General features: G+C 37.4%; 1 protein-coding gene across 1 annotated transcript in view; it reads right to left on the reverse strand.

Moving 5' to 3' along the window:
- The window catches only part of LOC116254536 (ABC transporter B family member 25, mitochondrial-like), a 49,075-nt gene extending 32,779 nt beyond the window's left edge, over positions 1–16,296 (reverse strand). Inside the window, 10 exon segments of the mRNA XM_031629983.2 lie at positions 1,057–1,202; positions 3,488–3,548; positions 3,669–3,752; positions 3,849–3,956; positions 4,154–4,256; positions 9,177–9,220; positions 11,179–11,240; positions 12,475–12,661; positions 13,429–13,668; positions 15,818–16,296. Of these exon segments, the coding sequence (XP_031485843.1) occupies positions 1,057–1,202; positions 3,488–3,548; positions 3,669–3,752; positions 3,849–3,956; positions 4,154–4,256; positions 9,177–9,220; positions 11,179–11,240; positions 12,475–12,661; positions 13,429–13,668; positions 15,818–16,129 (1,347 nt within the window). The 5' untranslated portion in view covers positions 16,130–16,296.
- Between the last annotated feature and the right edge of the window lie 8,605 nt (positions 16,297–24,901).

Raw genomic sequence — 24,901 nt, forward strand, 5'->3', positions numbered from 1 at the left:
AAGACCACAAATTGTCACTAAAGATACCATAAACCGTTGTCACACCATAAACCGTAGCTAATGCCAATTTAGTGACTTTTTTTTAGCAACAAAATTTTAAATTTTAGTCATCCGGCAACATCCAACACAAGATAACATTGAATTCCCCTATATACACCTCAAGGAACTAAAATCAGCTGGCTGCCAGATGTTGCTGGATGACAAAATACTTGAAAATTGTCACTAAAAACACTATGCAACAGAAGCATTAGCAACTGTTCATGGTGTTTTTAATGATGGTTTATATTACATTAAGCCGCAGTAATTAAATATTTAACCATCCAGCAGCCATCTGATTTTAATTTATATATATATATATATATAATATATATAGTTATATAAAATAGTGATTAGAGTGCATGCCTCGAGCCCCCAAGGGTATATGTGCCCAAATGTTCCCTGCCCAAGACCATCTGATCAACTAATCAGATGGCCAAAAGGTCCACAACAATTTGTTAGACATGGTCTACAAAGTTGTTTAACAAATAACAAGTTTTAACGGCATGATTTTGATGCGCAAAAAGGAAAGACAAGGTAATAAAGATCCATTTTTACATTGTATCAAAACTTAATGAGTTGAGACATTTCCTACGAACATAATCCCAAGCATGATTTTTCTACAAACATTGTGTTGTATCTATTTATAGCTCTCTACCATCAAATTAAGTAAAATAAGTTTTCTTTTGGAATGCAACACACGAGGTGACACCAAAACCTAAGGAACACCATCTGATAGATATGCTTACACACGTACATAGACATTTTCACCAAATGCATTCATTAACCACATATTTGATATTCACTAGCCTAAAAGCAACATAATGAATAAAACAAATGAAGCTATGCCAGTGGCATGAATCGCAGGTCGTGGCATTTTCTTGTGCATAGGAAGCCATTATTGAACATCAGAAACTGTGAACATTAGTCAGAGACAAAGTTCAATGACTTCTAAGAAAATGTAATGTGATACAAAAGCATCAACGATCATATTATCACATTTAACACTGCAGGACTTACCAGATCACCAACAGTCATCACCCCATTATTGATGCCATTGGCACATAGTATCATTGCTGCTGAAAGAGCAATACTGAAAATCATATTCTGGCCAAAATTCAGATAAGCAAGGCTGCTTTGCGCTTTCAAAGCAGCGTCTTCATATTCTGCAAGGAGATAATATCATTATTAAGATGTTATTGCAATTGAACAGCACCAAATCATTTATATTGGATAAGAAAGAACAAAAGCACTCCATTTTTTATCAACATGTGATTCATCAGCACATGGAAAGAGAAAAGCTGGAGGCAGAAAATGATAGGGCTAATTATGAATCATTCACAAGAAACTTAAGATTTTCTCCATCAAGATGTTACTTCAAATATAGTAAAGACGATGGTAAAAGATTGATATTGCATGAAAATTTTATCAGTAAAAGTCAACACAATAAATATTGACATGAAACAGGTATAACTGTTAGAATGTATGTACTCCTATCTATATATATATCTATATGTATGTATATTACATATATTAGTGTGCTAATATATGTCTTATATATATATATATATTAGGGTACCTAGGTCGTGCATGTAATTTTCTCTTTCTTTTGTACTTTTTCCTTTTTGTATTTTCTCTGTTCCACTTTTAACCTAATGTTTTTAGCCTTTTCACTAGAAGAGGACTAGTCCCAACGGCTAGAATTCTAGCCGTTGGAACTAGTCAAACGACTAGAATCTCCTTCTCTCTTTGTTACCTCAGCTATAAATAGTGCTGAGTTTTCTTGTTTTAGCTAGGGCTTTTTGGCCTCTTCTTGTGTTACTTGTTGAGATTAATACAAATTGTCTTCTCCTCAAGTTTGAGGTTTATTGTGTGTTACTTATTGAAGTTGTTGGAAGCTTCAAGTGTGTATCACTTGAAGCATTTGTATTGTCACGCTTTGGGGCCTGATTTACAATAACTTCAGCATACAACTAGAAAATTTTACTTTAATGTTTGAAACCTAAGCAAGAAAGGAACACAGAGTGTGAAAGCAAACCTAAAATTCCATAAATAACAAGTATGATTTAAGGAAACACAAGCTTCAGCATGACCTTGCAAAAAGTCAGTCCACAGGGATCCTCTTAAGTCTAGTAACCGGTCGTTTGGGTCATTTTTTCTGTTTATTGTCTGTGCAGCCGAGGCACCTCAGAAACCAACAGAAGGCTAGCAGCCATGTGGCCCACATATCTTCACAGGGACAAGAAGCTAAAGGTGTGGCCAAGTTCTCCACAAACCGACATAGGCTGAGATTAAGGCTGAGCTTGACATTAAGGCTGTCAGCCTTGATGTCCTAGATAATTTTTGAAAAGGTTATTTCCTTCTGGACAATATCAATGCTTTGGAAACGAGGGACTAACTTTTATATTAACAGTTTGAGTGACAATTTGCATTCCCAAAGTCAGCCTCCCAAGAAACTATAGATATTCTAAGCATGTAGCCCACCAGTTGGAGTCATATTAATGTCATGAACCTTCCAACTCATAATCGTTGTGGCTTATAAAACTTACAGACGTTTCTTTTTAGCCTAGATGTGATAAACTTGCATGGCTAGAGCAATTCTCCATGCTGCTTGTACTAGAAACCATCCACACCATCTGAAGTTGCTCATAGAATCAAAAAGGTCATTCCAAAAAATCTTGTTTTTCTCAAAAAAAAATCTCAGGAAATCTCCATAAGAAAAATAGAGGATAAGTGGATAAACAATGTTGCTAAAATCAGGCCTTGAATGACCATACTCAAATCAAATAAGAGCTTTCACAATTCATACAAAGTTTAATTTGATGGAGCAATGTGGCAAATTTTCTTCACTTCTTTTTTATAGTTTCAATATTTTTCCTTGTTTTTGCTTTTGATTTTTACCTAAAAAGATGTAAATTTTAATTTTGATTCAATTCACAAATTATTTCAATTCTAATTCCATTAAACCAATTCTCTGAATCTTTTTGCATCACTAATTCAATTCAACAACTGATTTTAACTACATTGAAGATAACATATAAAATTTTGGTATTGTCAGTTTTCTACTATTTTACTTACAAAAAAACTGACAGTCATAAAAGTTTCTCTAAACTACAAAAGAAACAAAAAAAAAAAAGTGGAAATGTAACATATCATGATACTATGGCAATATCATCATGATACTTATTGTCTGGCAATATCTTTGAAAATATGATGTACACATAATGGATTTCCTAAGTATTCAGTGTATCCCAACTGGCCCTCATGCTTATCTTCCTGCATTCGAGTCTATGGATTAAAAAAAATGGCAGGAAGAAAAAACTATGGAACTCAAATTTCCAGAATAGGAAAGGGAAAAATTAGTTAATGCAAGGGGCACACAAAGAAAGCATCTGAGGTCAAGCAATTACCAAAAGAAGCTAAAATGGAAAACTACAGCTGAGATGCTTACTCTTCAGAAGTTCATCATATTTTTCCACTTCATAAGACTCATTATTGAAATACTTGACAGTCTGCGGAACAAGTAGCCATGAAATGTCAAAAGTTGCTGCTCTCTTCCAGTTCAAGAAATTATACAAAAGAAATACTGAAAAAGGAAACATTGAACCCAAGGGGTGAAAGAAGGTGTGCACCTCATAGTTGATCAGGGAATCAATTGCTCTTGTACCTGCATCATTATCAGCTCTATTCATGGCCTGTCTGAACTTAGTTCTCCACTAGAATACCAGAACAAGGAAAAATTTAGAAAACAACGAAAACATTTTATAAGAGTGAACCAACTCATGCATTCACAAAAAGGAAGATATTTGTACCTGTGTCACAGTTAGAGTGAAGGCAACATAAGCTGCAACAGACAAAGATGTAATCCATGCAAATGTTGTTCCACATTTGTATGCCAGAATACCTGACACCATTGATATCTGAACACTGATAAGTTAATAAGAATACACAGAAAGGACACTCAGACAAAAGCAACTGTCAAACTGTCGCCATTGTCAAACAACAAAACACACATTCATTAATGAAAGGATTTTGTGCATGTCAAAAGGACATGAAACAAAAACCAAAATGTAGAAGCCCCTAAAAATCCCAAGCCTGAGCACGCAAGAGTGGGTACCTCAAGAATTGTCGGAACAACATTAAATACCATAGCTGATAGAATAAAATTTATCGCCCGGCTGCCACGATCGATAATCCGACTTAATGCACCAGTTTGCCGACTGCATATGTGAAGGAACACAGAAATTTGAGCAAAATCAACAATTAATATGGCTCAATGCCTCTATATATAATTCACAAACTTTTTCCGAACTTGAGAATCAGTGATAAACAAATATCAATTTTAAATATCTAAACAGACTAGCAGAAAAAATAAGACAAGAAAACTCTAGTTAAAAAGGAAAACAGTTAAAAACTTAAAAAATGGATTTATATTCTCAACCTGATGAAAATGACTCCACTACTGAGGTACCAAAATTTCAGATAAGAGCCAACTTCCAAGCCATTTCCTACCAATCACGTGTCACATTCAATTCCCTTTCAGAAACATGGATCCTCCTATATCAAACCCTAAGCCCCCAAGTAGTGGTCATGCCTCTAATACCAAATATAATAAATCAAACTCGCATGGCATATGATTACCTCCTCAAGTTTGTGGACCTAAGTGTTGCATAGTGAACATAATTTGATACCAACCTAGTGCGAAACTGTTCTAAGCATTGGAGTAGCAGATCATAACAATTCATAACTAGCTTCATAACACAGAAGAAAGACAACATAAACAAAAGGATTGTATGTGAACTAGATCTATATGGTCATCAACATTTAGATATAAGACCATTCCCACATCATTTCCAACATATAAGATATTTTACTCTATGTTTTTGAATGAACATATTTATCACTTGTTGAACCCCAAGTTCAAGTCTTCAACATTGGTCTGATACCAACTAATAACAACTCAACTCAAAACTAAACTGAGCAAAGAATAGCAATGATATACCTCCTGAAGTAACAACAGAAGAAAAACAATATTACTCCACAAAGGAGTCAACATGAACCTAGAAGCTTTCATAATATTCCTCCTTAAAGAGCTCACAAATATTGCACTCAAAATGAAATATGAGAAGGACGACAGATCTAAGAAAAGACTTCTAAAAGCCTGAGTCGAGGCATATACAAGAGGAAGAGGAGCAGTAAGCCCACTAAGCTGGTTATTAACCAAGCTTACAGCCGAAATGATATATGTACACACACACACACACACACACACACAGAGAGAGAGAAGTATTCCTCAGACAGCTATATCCCAAATAAGGTGGGATAATCAAGACTATTTCTTCTGATTTAGTTGGGCAGCCTGCATGAAGGGCCTCCTTTTTCCTTTTTTCAGTTTACCAATTTTTTAAGCTTAAAAGAGGAAAACCCATTAACTATACCCCATTTTCGCCTCCTGCCCTTTCCAAGCACCGGCATGCTCTAATTCTGCAAACCCATCCACGCACCAGCTATGTCTTAGTAATAAGGGGAATAGCATAGGGTAATAAGAGCAGGATTTGGTCTGTCCTAAAGTCGGCAGGTCGGGTCCTTAAGTCAGCGGGTTGGGTCCTTAAAAACCATGTATTTACCATTATACATGGTCGGAAGGGTGACGCAAAAGCATTATCATTGAGTAATGAAAGTTCCCCCCCATGCAAGGAAGGGGTTTCCCTAATTTAGTCTCATTAGGTGTGTGCCTAATCTCCCGCAGGTAGCTGTTGGTAGCTGAGAGCGACCAATAACTAGTACCAGAGCAAGGACAAGGTCGAGCAAAGAGACGCTCGTCATCTTGGATAGTTCCAGAAAGGCAGAAAGCAATTTGAAGAGACTCGCCGGGCGATGGTTGAATGACTAGAAAGCATGGAACAACATTTTGGGAGCTCGGCCAAAGGCTCACAGGGGTCAATGAATGGGTGCATTCTACGATGTCTGAACAGCACATACCCACACTATTGCTAAGGGAGAGGATTCATCACATGAGACAACAACCGGCGCCTGAGAATTAGTCTTCCCGTCAGCTTCATCTGAACAATGATAACCACGGATGACAGGGACCAGACACACAGACCAAACAGCCATGGTCACTGTCGCAAGGCATACCAGGTATGCCCAATGTTGCAAATGGAATTGACGAAGAAACCCACAAAATGGATGAGATGCCTGGAACCACCATGATTCCTAAAATGGAATTCCCAAAGTTCTCAGCAGAGGACCCGTGGAGTTAGGTCTTCAAGGTGGAATAATTTTTTGAGCCTCAGGGATTCCGCAAGAGCAGCAAGTGACACACACTACTGTGCACCTAGAAGGGCCTGCAATACGGTGGTATAGGTGGTTGGTATCCCAGCAGGGGAAGCCACCATGGGAGAAGTTTGTAGAACTCACAATAATATTTGGCCTCTATGTATCTCAACTACAAAGTTGAGTTACCTAAAATCAGACAAAATGGCTACTTTATTGAACACAAGTGAGTGTGAGGAGTTAAGCAATATGGTGCGTGGTTGGCCAGCGGAAATACTGGTAAGAGCATTTCTGAGGGTTTAAAAGTTGGGATAAAGATTGATCTGCAAGCAAACCGACCATAGACATTGCTGGAGAGCTTCGAGTTGGCTCGAATGTCGACGATTGGGGGTTGGAATGAAGGATGCTATCATACTAAAGTCAGCAAGAGACTACCGCTGAGAAATATGACTCCTTTTAAAAAGGTGGGAGAATGCACAACAGTTAACAGGGCTGTCAAGGAAGGAAAAAGGTTCTAATTCGTTTGAACAAGGCTAGTGTGTGTCTTGTTCCGGTGTGCTAGATTTTACCATAAGGATGGTTGCAAGTTGTTCAACAATCTAATCAAGGTCAACATGGAAGGAAATCCCAAGGTCACTCAAGCCGTTTCACTGGTGGTGCTAAAGAAATGAGGGATATCACACACACATGAAAGAAAAGTCAGAAATTTGTGTTGAAATTTGGGGAAATTTTCACTTTACATCCAACCATTTGCATATACTTTCTAAAATGGACCTTTTTTTATTTTTTTTCAAAGCTGCAATTTTCATTAACAAAAGAACAGACCTCAATGTCTCTCTCTGTGTTGACTGAAAAAAAAAAGCAGTGAAACTGGTTGAAAATAATTCGACCCCCAGACCCCAAGGTTGTTTGTTAGCCAAATTTAACACAACACTATTTTATCCCGCATAGGTTATCCGTATACAACTTAAGGGTTTGACACAGAGTATGTGTGTCCCTCTCAAATGCAGACATGTAGACTGAAGAAGACGATTCATATGTGGGCCATCAAACATGCCCTAAGATAATTTCAAGAACAATGAGGGCGATGGCGACATGGTAGAGCAAGTTAGAATCATTTTTGGTCTCATCTATAGATCCTCAAAGACCTTTTCCAGTTTCCACCAATTAAATGCTCCATGGTAGAAGCTCATGAGCACAGTTATCAGAGAAAATTAGGGAAAAATAATAATTCAAACTCTTCTTCCATAGAGACAAAAAGAAAGAAATCAAACTGGCGTTATAGTTTAGAGAGAAGCTTTGAAGCTACGACACACAAACACGGCAAAATAGGCCGCGTACCCGCTTCGATACTCTAACACGCGGATCCCAACATGTGGACACGGCAGGATACGTTTTGGATCGGGTTTGGGTCAGACCCAATCCAAACCACTTTTCTAACCCGACATTCTTTAACCCTCGACTTTCTGTACGACGGCCCTCGACTTTTTCACGCTCGACCTTTACACCGGCGACGACTGCTGCAGCAAAGTTCCGCAACAATGGCGGGCGACGGCGACGGCGACGAGGTCCGGCGATCCACAGCGACGTCCGGTGGTGTCGGGCGGCAGCCAGCGATAGACAGGTAAGTGGTTTTTTTTTCTTTTCGATATTAGAAGTTAGGGTTTCATGTTCTTCATTTGGTTTTTTTTTTTTTCTGTTTTGGATTTGCCGATTTGGGGATGTTTTTGTTTGAAGATTGGACGGTTAATCCGTCGAACTTGAACCTTAACTCTTCTTCAATGCTATGTGCGATATGTTTTTTTTTTATTTGCCAATTTGCCGATTTAGGGATTTTGCTGTTTAGCCTTATCGTGGAATAGCAGTTCTGTTCTTGAACAATAGTGAGTGACTGAGTGTTCTTGAACAATAGTGAAGATTGGATGTTTAAATGTTTTTTTTATTTTATCATTTTTAATTTTTTAGAATATACAATTCGCCGTGTCCGCTTATCCAAAAGTTTTGAAAATTGTTGTGTCTACGTACCTGTGCCCGTGTTGCACCCGCACCCATGTGACATAGCTTTGAAGGCACAATGACAAGTGGGTTTCTTTAGCAGCCACAATGAACCTTGTTCCAACCCTCTTCTAGCACACTTTTCAGTATAGTCACAACTAAGAATAGGAATCACAGCCCATATTCTGATTCAATAAGTAGCACGAGCACAGGGAACAATAGGTTTGCATGGACATTGAAGCTTTACATTACACTCCAAAGAAAATAAGACTTGTTCCTTAAGGAGCTCACACAAAATACACTAAAAATTTAACTATGAAATAGCTGATTTATAGATCTAAAAAGGGCTTCAAAAGCCAGATTATAACAAAAGATAAGCTTGCAATATATGCAAGAGGAAGAGGAGGAGCTAGCACCAAATAGCTGCAATTCTAGCCATTGGAGCCAGCAAATGGCTAGCTTGCTCAGCCAGTTATTGGCTTAACAAAAGAAGCAGAAACAAAATGTAGAAAACCCTAAAAAGGAAAAAAGAAACAGAATACAGCAGAAAAAGAAAAAGAAATATTCATATATATGTAAATTATGTGGACTAAATATATACAACGTGCAGATACATACATGATACATTCATACATACCTACATATACATACATCAACTAGCTACATAACTCAACCAAAACTTTGATGGGACCTTTTCTTTTTAATGTGAAGTTGGAGTTAGGTAAACATCTAATAAGGCAAAGAGAGATATGCTCCCAGTTTCAAACTTGAAGGTCCCAGTTTATCCCCCTAGCTAGATGGACAAGGGTTGTCACTAAAATATTAATGAAAATGAATTGATATGAAACAACAATTTATTTGTACGATACCTCAAGTGGAACCGAAGATCTAATCCATGAAGATGGAAAAACACCTGCAATTCATCACACAAGTCACACATCATATCACCAATTTTTCAACTAACATGTGCACATATTATACGTAAAAATGGTCAACCAATGCAAAATTGACAAAATAACCAACAGAGGATCATGGTATCAGTCAAAGCAGCTTCAAAGTTCAAAATGTAATAAATTGTTGTTGTAGACAGTAAGTCATTACAAAGAGACATAGTATAAAAGCATCAGCTTATAGATGACATGTTTGGACATTCACTTAATTAAACAGCATGGACTAAGTCACGGAGGTGCCGGTACGGGTATCAGTGTGGGTACGGATCATTTTCAAAAAACTTGGGTGCATGGGTATGGCCATACACACACACACACACATATATATGTCAAAAGTTACAAACAAAATAGCATATTCATAAATCATTAAATCATGATCCAAAATTTATAGATACTACTAAAAAAAATGATGTAGCTTTGTTGGTCTGCAGCTGCCACATGAAAACAGTGCAGCCATTGGAGCTACATCATATAAGTGCACACTCAAATACCTGCGATTTTTTTCGCAGCGCACAAAGAGAGAATACCAACAACAGTGAAACAATTGGACTAAAAACCCCAACCAAATCAGTCCAGAAACAGACACCAACTTCGCAAATGCAATCTTCTAAGTGCACAGGGTGAGAGGGCACAGGGCGTGATAAAGGGCACGAGGACAAGAGGCGAGAGGGAGGGCGAGAGAGAAGGCACTAGGCAAGGGAGAGGGCGAGGGCGAGAGAGAAGGCATAGGGCGAGGGGTGAGAGGACGAGAGCAGAAAGGGCGAGAGGGCGAGGCGCGAGAGGGCGAGGCAAGAGGCGAGGTGGGAAAGGGTATCATGCGAGAGAGAGGGAAAAAGAAAATCGATTTTTAAAACACCGATAGACGCTTTTTTACTCGGTCAACTTTGACCGAGTCTGAAAGCGGACGGATTCGTCATTGGGTACGTTGACCGTACCGGATACGGTCAATGCCGTACCCGAGGCCGTAAGTGTTACATAGAGCATGGTAGAATAAATTACCCTGCCAATTATTGCATGCTATGTTCAGAAACGTAGTCAATTCTAACATGTGAAAAGTATTGACTACTGTGATCAGTAGTACACAGGATTTCCAAGTGGTAACTTCATATGGATGTTTTTCTCTGTGACTCAAAAAGAGAGGTCAAGCTCACAATAATGAAACATGGAACTTCAGCATATTACATTGTCAACAGCGAAATATGACTGCTTAAGTGACAGTCATTTGGAAATGTTATCAATCAAGACATTCTATTGATCCTATCAGCTATCATTCTTAAAGGCTTGGACCTTTCAGTTTCCTTCAAATTCTTGTTTCCAATCCTTCATACTTGTGTTGAATGATGTCAAAACTCAAAAACATACTCTCTCCCTCACTAGTGGGATACCAGAACATCAATGAATATGCCCATGTATCACCTAACCATTCCACGATTTTGGGCATCAACCCTTCTGAACAGATTTTTTTTTTTTTCGAGACCTTTCATTCACCAGTATTCAACACTATATAATTCTACTAAAATGGTGACAAAACCTAGGGTCAACCCTTAATAGAAGAGGCGCTTACTATAGGATGAGACTCACCCTTTACGTGCACTATGTTCATCAAAACTTTTCTTTTGTTGTATAACAAAAAGAGAGTATTGCTGTCTAACAAAACAATATTAATTAGTCATGGCATGCAACATGAATTATGATTGTGTCTCTCATTCCAAGTCTAAACATTTTTTTCAATTCTATGTTTATCGGAACATATCAAACAAATATAACACTATTATGTATGACAAGGGGATTAGCATCCCAGTAATTTTTAGAATAAACAGAAACTTAAAGCAGGCTATTGTTATAGGTATTAGATGACAAAAACTTGTGTTTGCTGCAAGAAATAAAGGAAATTAATTTGTAGTTATACAGGACTGCGTACCTTCCTAGACACTGTGCGAATGGCACGCAGAGCTACTTTAGAAAAGACAGCATTACGTAGTTCTGCCAGAGAGGTTCCCCACACATACGAGTGAGAATGAAAACATTTAGCAATGAAAAACAAAAAAAAAAACAAAATTAAGAATCCGCATGCTTTGACAATCAACAGAACCAAGCACAAAAATACAACATCAAGTTATGCCAGCAGCCACGGGTTGCATAACCTCCTAGTCATACTACTGAATAAGCAGATAGAGCAAAATTGCAATCATTTTAGAACTTATAGCATAACATATCTTGTGGTTACTTTAGAATCTTAACGTCCTACTGCTAAGGCTGGACAACAGGTTAGATCAGATTAGCAAAACTAAATTCTCGACAGGCTTGACCAGGCCGCAGAGAGAAAAGGTCTGGGACAGGTTTAATCCTATGTCATATCAGGTGTAGTTTTATCAGCAGTCCCACAGACCTCCCATTAAGCTCATGGATATATTGTGGGCTGTCAGCAGTTCACATAAAAAACTATCTCGCTAAAAATCCTGGCATGCATTCATTATGCAAATGATGCTTGATATCAATTATTAAATTCATCTATTAATGTCCAGTACTATGAAATGCATTCTATTAATGTCCAGTTCTAGGAAACACTCACATGCTCTTCTTAATTTGTCTTAACTACAATATCTGGAAAAATACTTGGAAAATACATATAGGAGGCATATTTTAAGGTTCAAAGATTAGATATTTTCCTATTAGGGGAAAACCAACTTATTATCAGCTTACCTTCAAACAGGGAGATTAGGCAAGCAGATCTCTAACTAATCTATATGTGTTTGTGCTTATATTTTCATTTTTGCATGTGTTTGTGTCTCCTTAGGAAACAAGAGGCCACATCTGTCCTGCAGAGAGACATGCACAAAGAAACACACACACAAACACACAGATAATGGTCAATACCCAAGCACTTTACGGTATATGCAAGTTCTGCACTCTGCATCCTTAGGCCTTAGCCTCATGCAGCAGTTTAAATTGGATAGCGCCCTGAAGGTTGGAAGTTCCAAACTTCTAAAATTGTATTATGAGATTATGTTCTCATTCCTCACCAGTTCCCGCAAGGTTGCTCAGTCTCATTTTACTCTTTACTCATAGTACAAGAAAATTATACTTTATTCCTTATAATGTTTCACTAGCACATATTGCAAGCTACTATATAGGCTTTGAACTCAAGGAAACAATCCAGAGAGTTCCCAAATATTTCATATTGACCTAGTCACTGCAGATACAGCAATAATGTTACCAGTACAGGCTGAGGCTCCAGTCCGTGCAATCCCATATCCTGCTAGAACTGCTGCGGGGCTCACAAAAAGTGCCAAGAATACCGGGTTAGAAGCTGCCAACGCAGAAATACTGGCACTAGATCCAGCTGTTGCAGATAGCCAATCTACTGCAAGTTTAAATAGAAAAGGAACTTGAACATTCAGAACCTGAAATTCAAGAGAATGTAAGCATCAGCAATGATGTACTTTTTTATTCAATGGCATATCATCAATCATCAAGGCCAAGAGGGTAAGTTTTTATACTTGACCATTTTCTACAAGCTAGACAATAACTGAACGAACACCTTGCTATCTGGGGCTTCAACCAGCCATTTTCGGGTCAATAGCTAGCCCAAAAATTCTCATCTTTCTTTTCTTTTTATTCTGGATTATATTGTCATTTGGACATTTCCAGCCAGAAGACTGTCAGACAAGCATTGCTGAACAAGCATGCCCCTGCGGTGGCTATGCTACCAAGCCATTTTCTGACCAATAGCTGGTAAAGACTAGGTGGTCCTTTTTGGTTTCCCTTTTTTCATATTTGGCAAGTACTAGGTGTGTTCAACCAGAAAAAGGATGGACAGTATTATTGTCCATCGGGGCAACTGAACACAGCCATTTTCCAGCTAGTAGGTCGTTGAACATTTGAACTTTTAAATTCAAAATTTAGACAGCAAAGGCATTGTCATCCAAACACCTTACAACCCACAACAATAGTCCAAAATTTTTCAATGTAACAGATATCTTCTCCCCACCCACCAAAAAAGACTGAAGAAACAAAAGAGAGAAACCTGAAAAGTATAAAATGTTTTAATAAATATATTAGAGCAACAACTGAACAATTTTGTGTCTAACATGTCGGAGAGTCAACAAAAATGTGTTAAGACTTGGAATGAAAAACATGTGAATACCACAATTGACATCATACAGCTTACCTTTGCTCCTATCAAAAGACTCACGGCTAACAGCACACGCATCTGGAACTCAACATTATCTTTCAACCATAAATATTTTGCAAGTGTTTTTAATATTTGTATATCTGCAACTTGATCTTTACTTGACTCTTGCTTCTGCTTATCAAGCTGACTATGACTCTCAGTCCTGGAAAGCTGCTTTTGAACAGCCCCATTGTTGCTGGAGCTTGAAAATAATGCATTCCTCCTATGCAGGAAATTCTGCTCCAAAAAGAAAGAGAAGCCCTCACAAACTAAAAGAAAAGAAAAAAGAAAAGGAAAGAAAGAAATATGAACAAGAAGTCCAGAATATTAATTATAAAAATTGAGGACAAAAGATAGCAATGATGACAATAAGTACTCTCTCTGTCTGCAAACACAGAAGCCAAGAATATCCCCCACGAAAAACAAAAAAAATGAACAGCAATGATGACAACACTCGCTCCTTTCAATGAAAACAAGTACTCCCTCCCCCTACAAAACACAGAACTCTAGAATATCTTGTGTAAAAAAAATTAAAAACAAGAAATAGCATAATGACAATAAATTCTCTCTCTCTCTCTCTCTCTCTCTCTCTCTCTCTCTCTCCCAGAGACACACAAACGCACACACACTGAGGAGAGAGAGAGAGAATGAGGTGAGTATGCTAATTCAAAAGCAGTATACTTCCAGCATGTTTGAAACTTTGCCAGTGCTTTCTGCCAACGAGGAGTTGGGGACAGAAAATAGGATGTGCATGTGTATCAATGCATACCTGGGTGTATAAATATATTTTGTATGCATTATGTTCTAGTTAAGAACTATCATTCTAACTTTCTAAGCATACTCATTACCAAAGCTAACCATATGGATATCTTTGTACCTGGAAAACCAAAGAATAAATGATGTCACATTTTATTGTTCTTTTTTTGACATACGGATAAGATTTTATAAGTCAAAAAGGTTTGAACCTTTATTCAAATCCTTATAAAATAAGATCTACACGCCAAAAGAACATATGCTGCAAGGTTTCAAACATAAAGATCATATCCCTATGGTTAATGTAAAGAAGACAATGAGATATTTTGCTAGTGTTTATAAAATCTTATACAATATATATTTATAAAATCTTATACAATATATATATATATATACATATATATGTATATATATACATACATATATATATATATATATATATATATATATATATATATATGTATATATATATATCAGCCGGAGTGTCGGATATTGCCTATAACAAAATATTTAAAAAGCTAAAGATACCATGCAATAGAAGCACTAGCAACGGTTTATGGTGTTTTTACTTTTTAGCGACAGTTTATATTGCATTTAGCCACAGCTTTTGAATATTTAGTCATCCAACATCATCTGCCAGTGGCTCTGTGGCTGATCTCAATTTATATATATATATATATATATATATATATATATATATATATATATATATATATATATATCAGTCACTGAGTTCTCTTCTTTACATTAACTTTAGGGATATGATCAGCTGTCATGTGTCAGACGTTGGCTGGCCGATGGCTAAAAATTAAAAATCTATCACTCAAAAACAACTGTTACATGAGTATTAACAATGGTTTGCAATTCAGTTCATAGTGTTTTTAGCTAAGATTGATGGTCACAGCAGTATAAAATTCTACTGTGTGTGTGTGTGTGTGTGTGTGTGTGTGTTTGTGTGTCAATGTGTTGTGTGTCTGACGTGTTGGGAGGAAGGGGGATGGAATCACCAAGATATGAGCCCTACTGCTCCATATCATTGTCTGGAACGTCCTTAATACGGTCCCAAATTGGTGACGAAAGGAGAACCGCCCTCGTCCTCCCCAACCCCAACACACAGACAAAAGGAAGTAAGATCAAGCCTGGTAAAAAGATTAAAATAAGAGTCAAAAGTGCAGTTTTGGATTCAACAGCTAAAGGAGATCTAGTACCTGCGAGTTAGGTCGAACGATTGGAATTGGATGGCAATCAGTGTTTTTTTTTTCAGAACAATTAGACTGGACTACACCTGAATTATAAACGTAACTTCAAGATCAAAATATCATTCCTAAGATTATGCGGAATTCTCCATCCTTGAGCTTCTGCTACTTCCAGAATAAATTCGATACTACTTCCGATCATGTATGATAAAAGAAAAGAAAAGAAAAGAAAAGAAAAGAAAAATTATTCATAAGTATGTATTGGTTCAAACAGTCAAGAGATGGTAGAAAGGCCATCTCCGCCAAATGAGGATACTCTTATGCGCGCAGCTAACAACATGACTTTCAGGCAACGAACTACCCATTACGACACGGATAAAAAATGCACTGCCACAAATTCAATTATAGAACATGAGAGCACTAAGCACCAAACTTACTGATTCATTAAGACGACTGTAACGGTTTGGCTGAGATTCCCCCAAAAACCCCGTGACACTCCGCAAATAACCACCCCTTTCAAACAGCTTCGCCGCCGGAACCCGCTGGAGGGGAGTCGAGAAACGCAGACGGGCTGCATTCGTCTCATCGAAATAGGTTCTATGACCACCAGAAACCACGAGTCCTGGACGAACTCGACCTTGAGAAATCCCGACCAGGGCCTCCACAGGTGGGGGAATGCCGGCTCCCGCCGCCGCTCCGGCAATGGGGAAACCTTGTCTCGCTGTCAGGCACCTAAGAACCCGGTGCATTGTCGGAGTTGAACCGGAGGGAAACGCTATAGCTCCCGATCTTGAAGCCGAAGGCCCCCGCCGGTCTAGGGTTTCGACGGAGAATAAGGAAAAGGGCAAAACTAACGTTAAATTGTTGGAAGAAGTCTGAGAAATGCAAAATGATTTTGTAATTGTCGACGTTAAACGGTGCGTTTCGCCGCAGAAGATGGCGCCAATCCCCCTCCGCCGACTTATCTGCGAATTGCGGGTCGGGTTGGTGCTTGAGAGATCTCAACCCGTTCTTCAGGGCACCGAAGGCTCGAAGCCAGAGGCGGGGGTCCGGATTTTCTTAGATCCGAACTTTGGGCACCATCGCCAATCCAACCCCGGATCCATCAAATAAAATACAGAGGATCAGATAGCGACTGGACCTTGTCACATGTGAAATCAGATCCAAGATTCAGGCTGTTGGAAATGGATCCGATAGAGCTTCCATTAGCAAGGATCCAAGATAGCTCGCTTTTGGATCTTGGATTCTAACTCTTTTGGCTTCAAAGGATCCAATTTTACATGTGTTTGATCCGGCCACATGTTTTTTCTAATTCAAATCCACAGCGGGTCTAATTTAATACACTTGTTTCAATTCCAACCCAAATGAACTTGGGTCCATACTCAAATATCTGACAGGAGTTGTGACTACAGGACACCTACTAATTTAAAATAATAATACCATAAGAATCAAACAAACTGATGACCGTACTTTTACCAACTAGCCAATCCAACTAACGACCCTATGCCATCAACATGCCTTCAATTCGAACCGCCTTTTTATTTATTGAAATCGATTGGTTTGACCATATTTTTAAAACCCAATAAATATGCAAAGACGAATTTAAAAATCATTCTACATGAGAAATGAATGAAGTAGAACAATTTATTTAATAAGCATGAACATGTTAGGTATTGGAAACTTTATAGCACCTTAAGGGCTATCTTGATTGATCAATTCGATCGTCATTGACTCGTTTTTTAAGCTACAAGGAATTTGCAAACTACCAAAATATGACGATTAATTGGGAAATGAGGTTGCAACCTCACTAGTTTTTAGGTACTTCTCACACACCAAGTATATGTTCTGTGTGGTAAGTGCAAGCTCAGCTTGTTGTGAAGAGTGAAGTAGCATACAAGCTGAGCCAGCTTGGATAGAAATTCAAGTTCAACGCAAGTGCAAGTTTTATATCTGTTAAACAAGTTCCAGAAATATCATCATGTGGGTGTTAAGATTAAGTCTATCAGTAATCCGGGTCTGGTCTTAGGGGTTGTTTGGCAGTAAAAGCACTTTGTGGGTCTGGTTTTAGGGGTTGTTTAGCGGTAAAAACACTTTGTGAGTGTTCCAATTACCCGAAGATCCATGAATCTTTCGTAATTTTTTATTCATAATTTTTTAAGCAATTTTTTTATTCGTATTTTTTTTTAAGCAGATTCATTTAATACTCACACAATATTTATGCTATCAAACGGTCTCTTAGGCAAATTTCTAAAGTGTAAAATGTGACATAAACTAACTGATATTCAGATCGTTTAAGCGAACCTTATTAATAATGAAGGAGAAGTAATTATACATGTATAATCATCAGAGTGCACAACATTTAATATATAGGTTCATGAAAGACGAAGCTCTCAGGGATGTAAATCTAACTAACGTGACTAACTAACGTATAATATAAGTCAGCCGTTGCATTACGAGGATTAAATCGGCGGGCTTTACAATCTGCATTATAATCAAACGTTCTAAATTTCGGCTAATCCTGTCCACATTAAAATCAATCTGCGCTCTCTCTCTCTCTCTCTCTCTCTCTCTCTCTCTCTCTATATATATATATATATATATATATATATATATATAAATATACAAAGAGAGAGAGAGGGTGAGTGATTGGTAGGTACCATGCCACTTGGGTAAGGGGAAAAAACCATACTTTTAAAATTAATGTTAAAAAACTGTTTTAAACAAAATATGAACCTTATAACGTGTTCATAAACATTAATTTCATTTAAATCATGCTTTAGTTCAAGTCATTTTTGTAAAACAAACAAAAAAAAAAGTTGATTTTGTACATCAAAATTTTGATGTTATAAGAGCTGTTCATTTTTTTGCTATTAAAAAATCATTATTTTAAGTAAGAAAACAATTAAATTGAGATATTTTTCTCATCAAATCACTCTTAAGCTTATATCTACAAGGTTACATTTTAAAATTAATATTTTAATAATTATCTTAAATAGGTCTTGTCTTTGTCTCTTACCCAATTGGTAAAGTTTTTACCTTCTTTCTTCTCTCTCTCTCTCTCTCTATATATATATATATATATATAAAAGCTGAAATTCCAGGCTATTTTGAATTCTGTCCAATCTCAGCCATCACATGCATTGTATCCAACAAACATGATTAGACAATACCACCCAATGTACTGTGAGAGGCTAAAAAATGTACACTCATTTAATGGGGTTTTTTAGATTTTATGATGATAAACACCGTCGCAAATGGTACATTTAGTTTTTCTAAACATCTAAAATTGTTTTTGATGAATTATATGGGACAACTATCTTCAAAATGTTGAATGAGAATTGCAATGATATGTGAATTGAAATCAGAAAAAAAAAACAGCAATCATATAATATTTGTTGGATCATGACATCTAAATTACAGACCAGATTTTCAAGAGTTTTCAATTTTGAATACTTTAAGTACATTTATACAGTTGAATTATTGGGAAACAACCTATAATGGTAGCCCTCTTGGGCATCATAATTTCATGTCATGGTCCAGTTAGGACCATATTTATATAGTTTCTCTAATACCTCAACTAAAAACAGTGTCGACTTTTCCTTTTTCTGATAGTTGGCTGCTTTTTTAGCCATTTGAAATAAAAGATAAACTTCTTCTACCATGTTAGAGATTCTTCCTCAAAGCTTAAACCGTGTGACAGCTCCCTCATACATCACATTCGTCCACTTAGTCATCTTATAATATTGCAATAAACAAACATAAATCAAGCAGAAGATTATAGAAAGAAAGAAAAAAAAGTGGCAGAATCAACGAACTACCAATGTGCCCACTGTATTCATTCTCACCTCTTTAGGGAAAGGGCAGTCTAGAGCAAGGGATGTGCCTATTGCATTCCACATACTCCACCATATCTCTTTTAGAAGGCTTATAAGGTTCATTTTATGCCTAAAGATCCACTTACTTCTCCAGTCATCCACCTACTTTAATTTGCAGAAATGATCTCTACACAAAATTGTTCATTTTATGCCCAATTTACATTTTTGAAAATTTTTAGTGAGTGAATTTCAATTCTTCAAAATTGGAAGAGGGCCATGGCCATGCTGGCTCCATGTTAGCTCCACCTTAAGAATGTCTTATCCAACGTTGTCTTTTCATTAGGGATGTCGATATATCTTATTTGAATCAAATATATGGCCGAACCGATCCGAACAAATCAGATATGAAAAAAAACTTAATATTAAGAAATTGATCGAATTTGGATTCAATAAATGACATCCAAGATTCGAAATTGGATTTGGATATTCAGACATATCCGATTGGATTCAGATATGGAATCGAATCGGATTCATTTTTAAACAAATATTCTATAGCTAATGCTATTACATTTTGAAAATTGGCAAAAAAAAACTGTTTCAAAATTTGGATCAAATTCGGATTTCAAATTTGGATTCGAATATGACTTTTCTTTATTCGTATTCAACTCCAAATATGTGAATATCCAAAAAAAACATACATGATTAAGAGTATATCCGATGCGAATCTGATCCGTTGACATCCCTACTTATGCTGGTTTTGTACAAATTGATAGTAGAAGATGAATTTCCTTGATATGTGGCTAGGGCATGCAAGGTCAGCGACTACTGTCGTATTGACTATCTTTCTAAGGGGCGTTTGATGGTTTGAGTTTTTGATTCAAGAATGAAAATTTCAGAATCAGAACAGATTGGAATGAAATAAAAATTCTAGGTTTTAGTTTCATAATTATAGAAACAAAATACCATATTTGTTTAATAATTCCAACTTCTAAAAAATGAACATTTTAATTCTAAAATTTTATGAGTGTGGTTACATCAAACACCCCCTAAAAAACTAAAATCCCAAAAAACACCCCCTAAACAGGGGGTATTCTAGTCCAGCTTCACTTGCTACTATCCAATTTCAATAAAACCACCTGGTCATTACTCCAATAAAGACTATTCATCTCCTCCTGCACTAGTAAAATCTGACCCTGAATCAGGCGATTAGGGATGAACCCCCTTTGGTCTTGCCCAGTGGCGGAGCCACGTTATCGCTGCTGTGGGCAATTGCCAACACCAACTCTCAAAATTATTCTATTTACATATAAAAAACTTCATTAATTTTCAACTTTTTACATATGACTGCTCCTTAAAAATTTGAAATTTATAATAACAGTAAATTGTAACCAGAAATTTTTAGCTCTGCCACTAGTCATGCTTCTACTCTGGCAACCACAGCCCTCATTCTACTCACAACCACTTTAGTATCAGTTTATACAAGAAGTTGCATAGGGAAATGGGCGAAATTCTTGACTACCTTGCCTGATTTGAAAAATGTGCTACTACTTCAAGGAGATCATCATCCACAGTCACCCAGACAGCATCAACATGTTGCATATGCATGAGTGGCAGGCCGTGGCCCCACCTAATTTTTTTTTAAAATTACATGTAAATGTTAGAAATTACTTATCTTTTATAAAAATTTTGAAAAATGATATTTCGGTCGGTGTCAAAATTTAAAAACTTTAATTCGGCTCTCCTCATAAAAAATTTCATCCTTCGCCCTTGCTGGTGTAGGCAGTAGCCCACACGAGCCGATCAAAACCTCATTACAATATCTCAAGGATTGCCCACACCAGCACATCAAAATCTCATTACAATATCTCAAGATCACATTGCCATGACTAAAAAATTGTATCCTGTGCCCACACCAAACTTGTATTGTCAATGCAACTGCTCACGAACTAAAAAAAATATAGCTCCGCCACTGACATGCATCCACCAAATTGTTAAATTAGGTTAACATCTGTTTATGGTGCTATTAATCTTGGGAGTGAAGTAGTTGTGGGTTCTACCTTTGAAATGGTTGAATGTTTCAATTATGGCAGCTTCCTTTTATACGTGACAATGTTGTTTTCATCACCATTACCATTACGTTATTATGTCGCCATGAGAAATGTAGCTACACCTTTAATTTTTCATTATCAGCCAAAACATTCTCAATTTCAAGATAGTATCTCATCACTTTATTAGCAATTGTCCCAGGGTCATAGCATGGTGAGGTCACCCATGAGTAAGGTTGGGCGCTAGGCCGGGCAGATACCACGGGCCCAGGCCCAATAGGTAGGCCCGGATCAACCAAACGGGGTTTCGATTCGATAACTTTTACAAAAATTTTATTATTATTAATGATATATATTTTATATTAAAAAAACTTATATTTTAAAAAATATTTTTATAATAACTAGACCAAGTTCGGGCCGAGTTTCAAACATCGGGCGGGCCAGATGCCCACCCTTACCCTTGAAAGGTCTATGTACGTGTTAACTAGATTTTGTTGACAATTTGATTATTGAGTTTATATATTACTAGGCAAGACATTGGGTGGGCCAGGCCGGCCTGTGCCTATGATTCGGGTCCAACCATCCAGGTCTCGAGATGGGCCAGCCTGCCTGTGCTGGCCCATGCCTAAGGCCCAGACCTGAACCCAACCATCGAGGTGTAGTACAGCCTCCATTATCCTCTGTTTCTCTTGGTCTCCCTCTCCCATGGCACATCACTAGGGCGGGGACAAAAATCAAACTCCTTAAATCTTTGCAAATATTTTAAACAAAATATGTAATGCATTTATAATTAAAGACCACTTTAATGGAAAGCACGTCATAATGAAGTTTTTTATGAAAAATGTTTTTTTTCTACCAAAAGTAATGCATCGTATATATAGTTTTATGTATGTCAAAACCAGGTTTGTAAATATAAATTTTACTTTTACTCCATCAATGATTCTCACTTTGCTGCTCATACACGAGTGGAATTGAACAGTGAACTAAGCTAAAAACACTTAGAAGTCGTTTGATTGCTGTCTATTGGGACATGACAGACATAATGTCCTATTCATCACACTCACACTATTGTCCTATCCCCACAAAAGAGAAGGGGGTCGGGAGCGGAGATGGAGGAGAAGGAGAGAGAGAGAGAAAGGTAAGGGCAGCTCGAGGATGGCGACAACAGTTCTGAGGCGAAGATGTAGACAAAGGAGAATGAGAGAAAGAGAAAGGGTGAGGGCAACACGAGGGCAGGAGGCCTGCTTGTTCTGTTCCACGCTGTTTTGAAGGATAGTTCGGGAAAGTATGGAAAAGAGGACAATTTATACTCCTTGACCAATCGTCCTTCATGTCCATCCCGTATTGCGGACAGTGTTTGATAAAAAAATCGATTAAACAGGACACGCGGTTCCATTCCATGTGCCCTATGGCAATCAAAAGCTCTCTTAATTACACATAAATTGAAACCCAACCCCTATTGGTTTAGGCTAGTGGCGGACCCACATGATGTCTCTTCACAAACTTTACTTGTTTTTATGTTAATACTTTCGTATCTTCGATTGTTTATATGTATATATGTGCGTCTTATAAAACATTAAGATTATTGAACTAGTACCCCACCAGCCACAATTTCTGGCTCTATTAGTGGTTTCAGCTTTCATGATAAAATATTCTTCTTGTTCATCCAATAATTAAGATTATTAATGTAAAGAGAGCGTTTTCCACTAATAGTACAAAAGTTAGGTGTGTTTTAACAATATCCAAAAGTAAAATGTGTTCATTATTATTGGAAAATGTTTATGCGCTTTTTTTTTTTTGGTAAATTTTTCATTAGCTTTAAAGTTGAGGGCCCATGGGAGCAACGTTAAAGTGATATAAGAATAAAAATGCAACTGGACAGCCACCTTCTACCTAACGTCGCCCGTCCACTTTGTTTTCTTCATTTTTCCAAGATTGAATGTAACAAGCAGGCCAATAGCCGCCGTCCATCTCAGAGATGGAAGGTCCTTGGCACAAAAAATTTGCTAAGACATACAATACAAGTAGGTATCCAAACGGTTCCGACTTGGTTCGGATCCATAATTCATCGCTTTACTCAGGATTCAATGCAAGTAGGATCCTGTTCATATCTGAGATGCGATTTTGAATTCATTTACTTAGACCATGTACCGAGTCGGTGTCCAACTAGAATTGGGCTTCATTTTTTATTAGATCCAACTAAATGGATCCAGTTTGGGTTGCTGATAGGATCGTAGCGTACCAATTGGGACGCACCAAAATGCACAGCCCATCAAATCTTCTCAACAAGGAAAATAATGGCCCCACTCATGTAACTTATGACGATTATTGCTCCCACAGTTAGGGGTAAACAACGAGTCGGTCTCGGCTCGTTAAAGCTCGGCTTTTGAACGAGTTGGAGCCGAGTCATATATTTAACGAGTCGAGATCGAGTTCATGAGTCAACTTGTTCAAACAATCAAGTTGAGTTCGAGCTCAACACGTAACTACCGAGTTGAGCTCAAGCCTTAATCAAGTCGATATATTCAAACAAATTTACAAGTTTGTCGAGCTTTAATCAAGTCGATATATTTCAAACAAATTTACGAGTTTGTCGAGCCTTAATCGAGTCAAGCTCGAGCTCAACATGTGCCGATGAATATCAATTCTATTCAAACGAGTTTGTCGAGCCTTAATCGAGTCGAGCCCGAGCACAACATGTAACTGGCGAGTCGAACTCGAACTACTTCTGTCGAGCTATTCTCGAGCTCAAACTTCATGTATCGATGAATATCAATTCTATTCAAACAAGTTTGTCGAACTGTAATCGAGTTGAGCCCGAGCTCAACACGTAACTGCCGAGTCGAGCTACTTCCGTTGAGCTATTCTATAGGTTTCATTAGTCAAGCCGAGCTTGAGCTGACTGAACTTGGCCTCGACTCAACTCGTGTTCACCTCTACCCACAATCACCAGCAGATTAAGGAATCTCATCTACAATATACATAGACCTCAATGGTATGAGTTTCCCAATACCCTATATTATAGGGTCAAGAAAAAAAGAATACTATTTACTAGAGGAGCATACTTTAGCTGGTGGAGCAGATAGGTCAATGAGAGTTGGTCATTAGTTTGATTCATGTAGGTATTCCTATTTTATATTGAAAAAAATGGTAGTGTGACACTATGGTTTAAGGTATACTACGTGTCTCGAAGCGGCAATAAACCCAAAAGTAGGGAGAAAGAGCCTTTCTTCGGGCAGAAAAAAGAAAGAGAATAATATCTTATTACTAACTCAATATGAACTTGCTATATATTTTATAAAAAAGTCTGAATTTTAGTTCCAAAGCCAGACAATAAACTTAACCATTTGCCCCATTTTACAGGTAAAGCCTCTAAAAGGCAGGGTAAAAGATTTACCTAAAAAAGTGCTTAAAAGAGTGCATAATATCTTGCTCATCTGTTGGCTTTCTTTTCCATAATACCTACCTCACTTTTCTTATTTTTCTGCAAGCCATACTTTTGCTAACAGCTAAAAATAAGTTGCATCCATAACATGCTTGGAAAACGTGGAAATATGTACTTTCAATATCACAATTCTAACTTAAATACCGTTTTTTGTTTTTTACTTCTGGCACTAAAACTGAAGTCTGATAAAAAAAAAAAAAAAAAAAACTTCCGATC

This window comes from Nymphaea colorata, chromosome 5 (genome assembly GCF_008831285.2).
Source record: "Nymphaea colorata isolate Beijing-Zhang1983 chromosome 5, ASM883128v2, whole genome shotgun sequence".
Taxonomy (NCBI): Eukaryota; Viridiplantae; Streptophyta; class Magnoliopsida; order Nymphaeales; family Nymphaeaceae; genus Nymphaea; species Nymphaea colorata.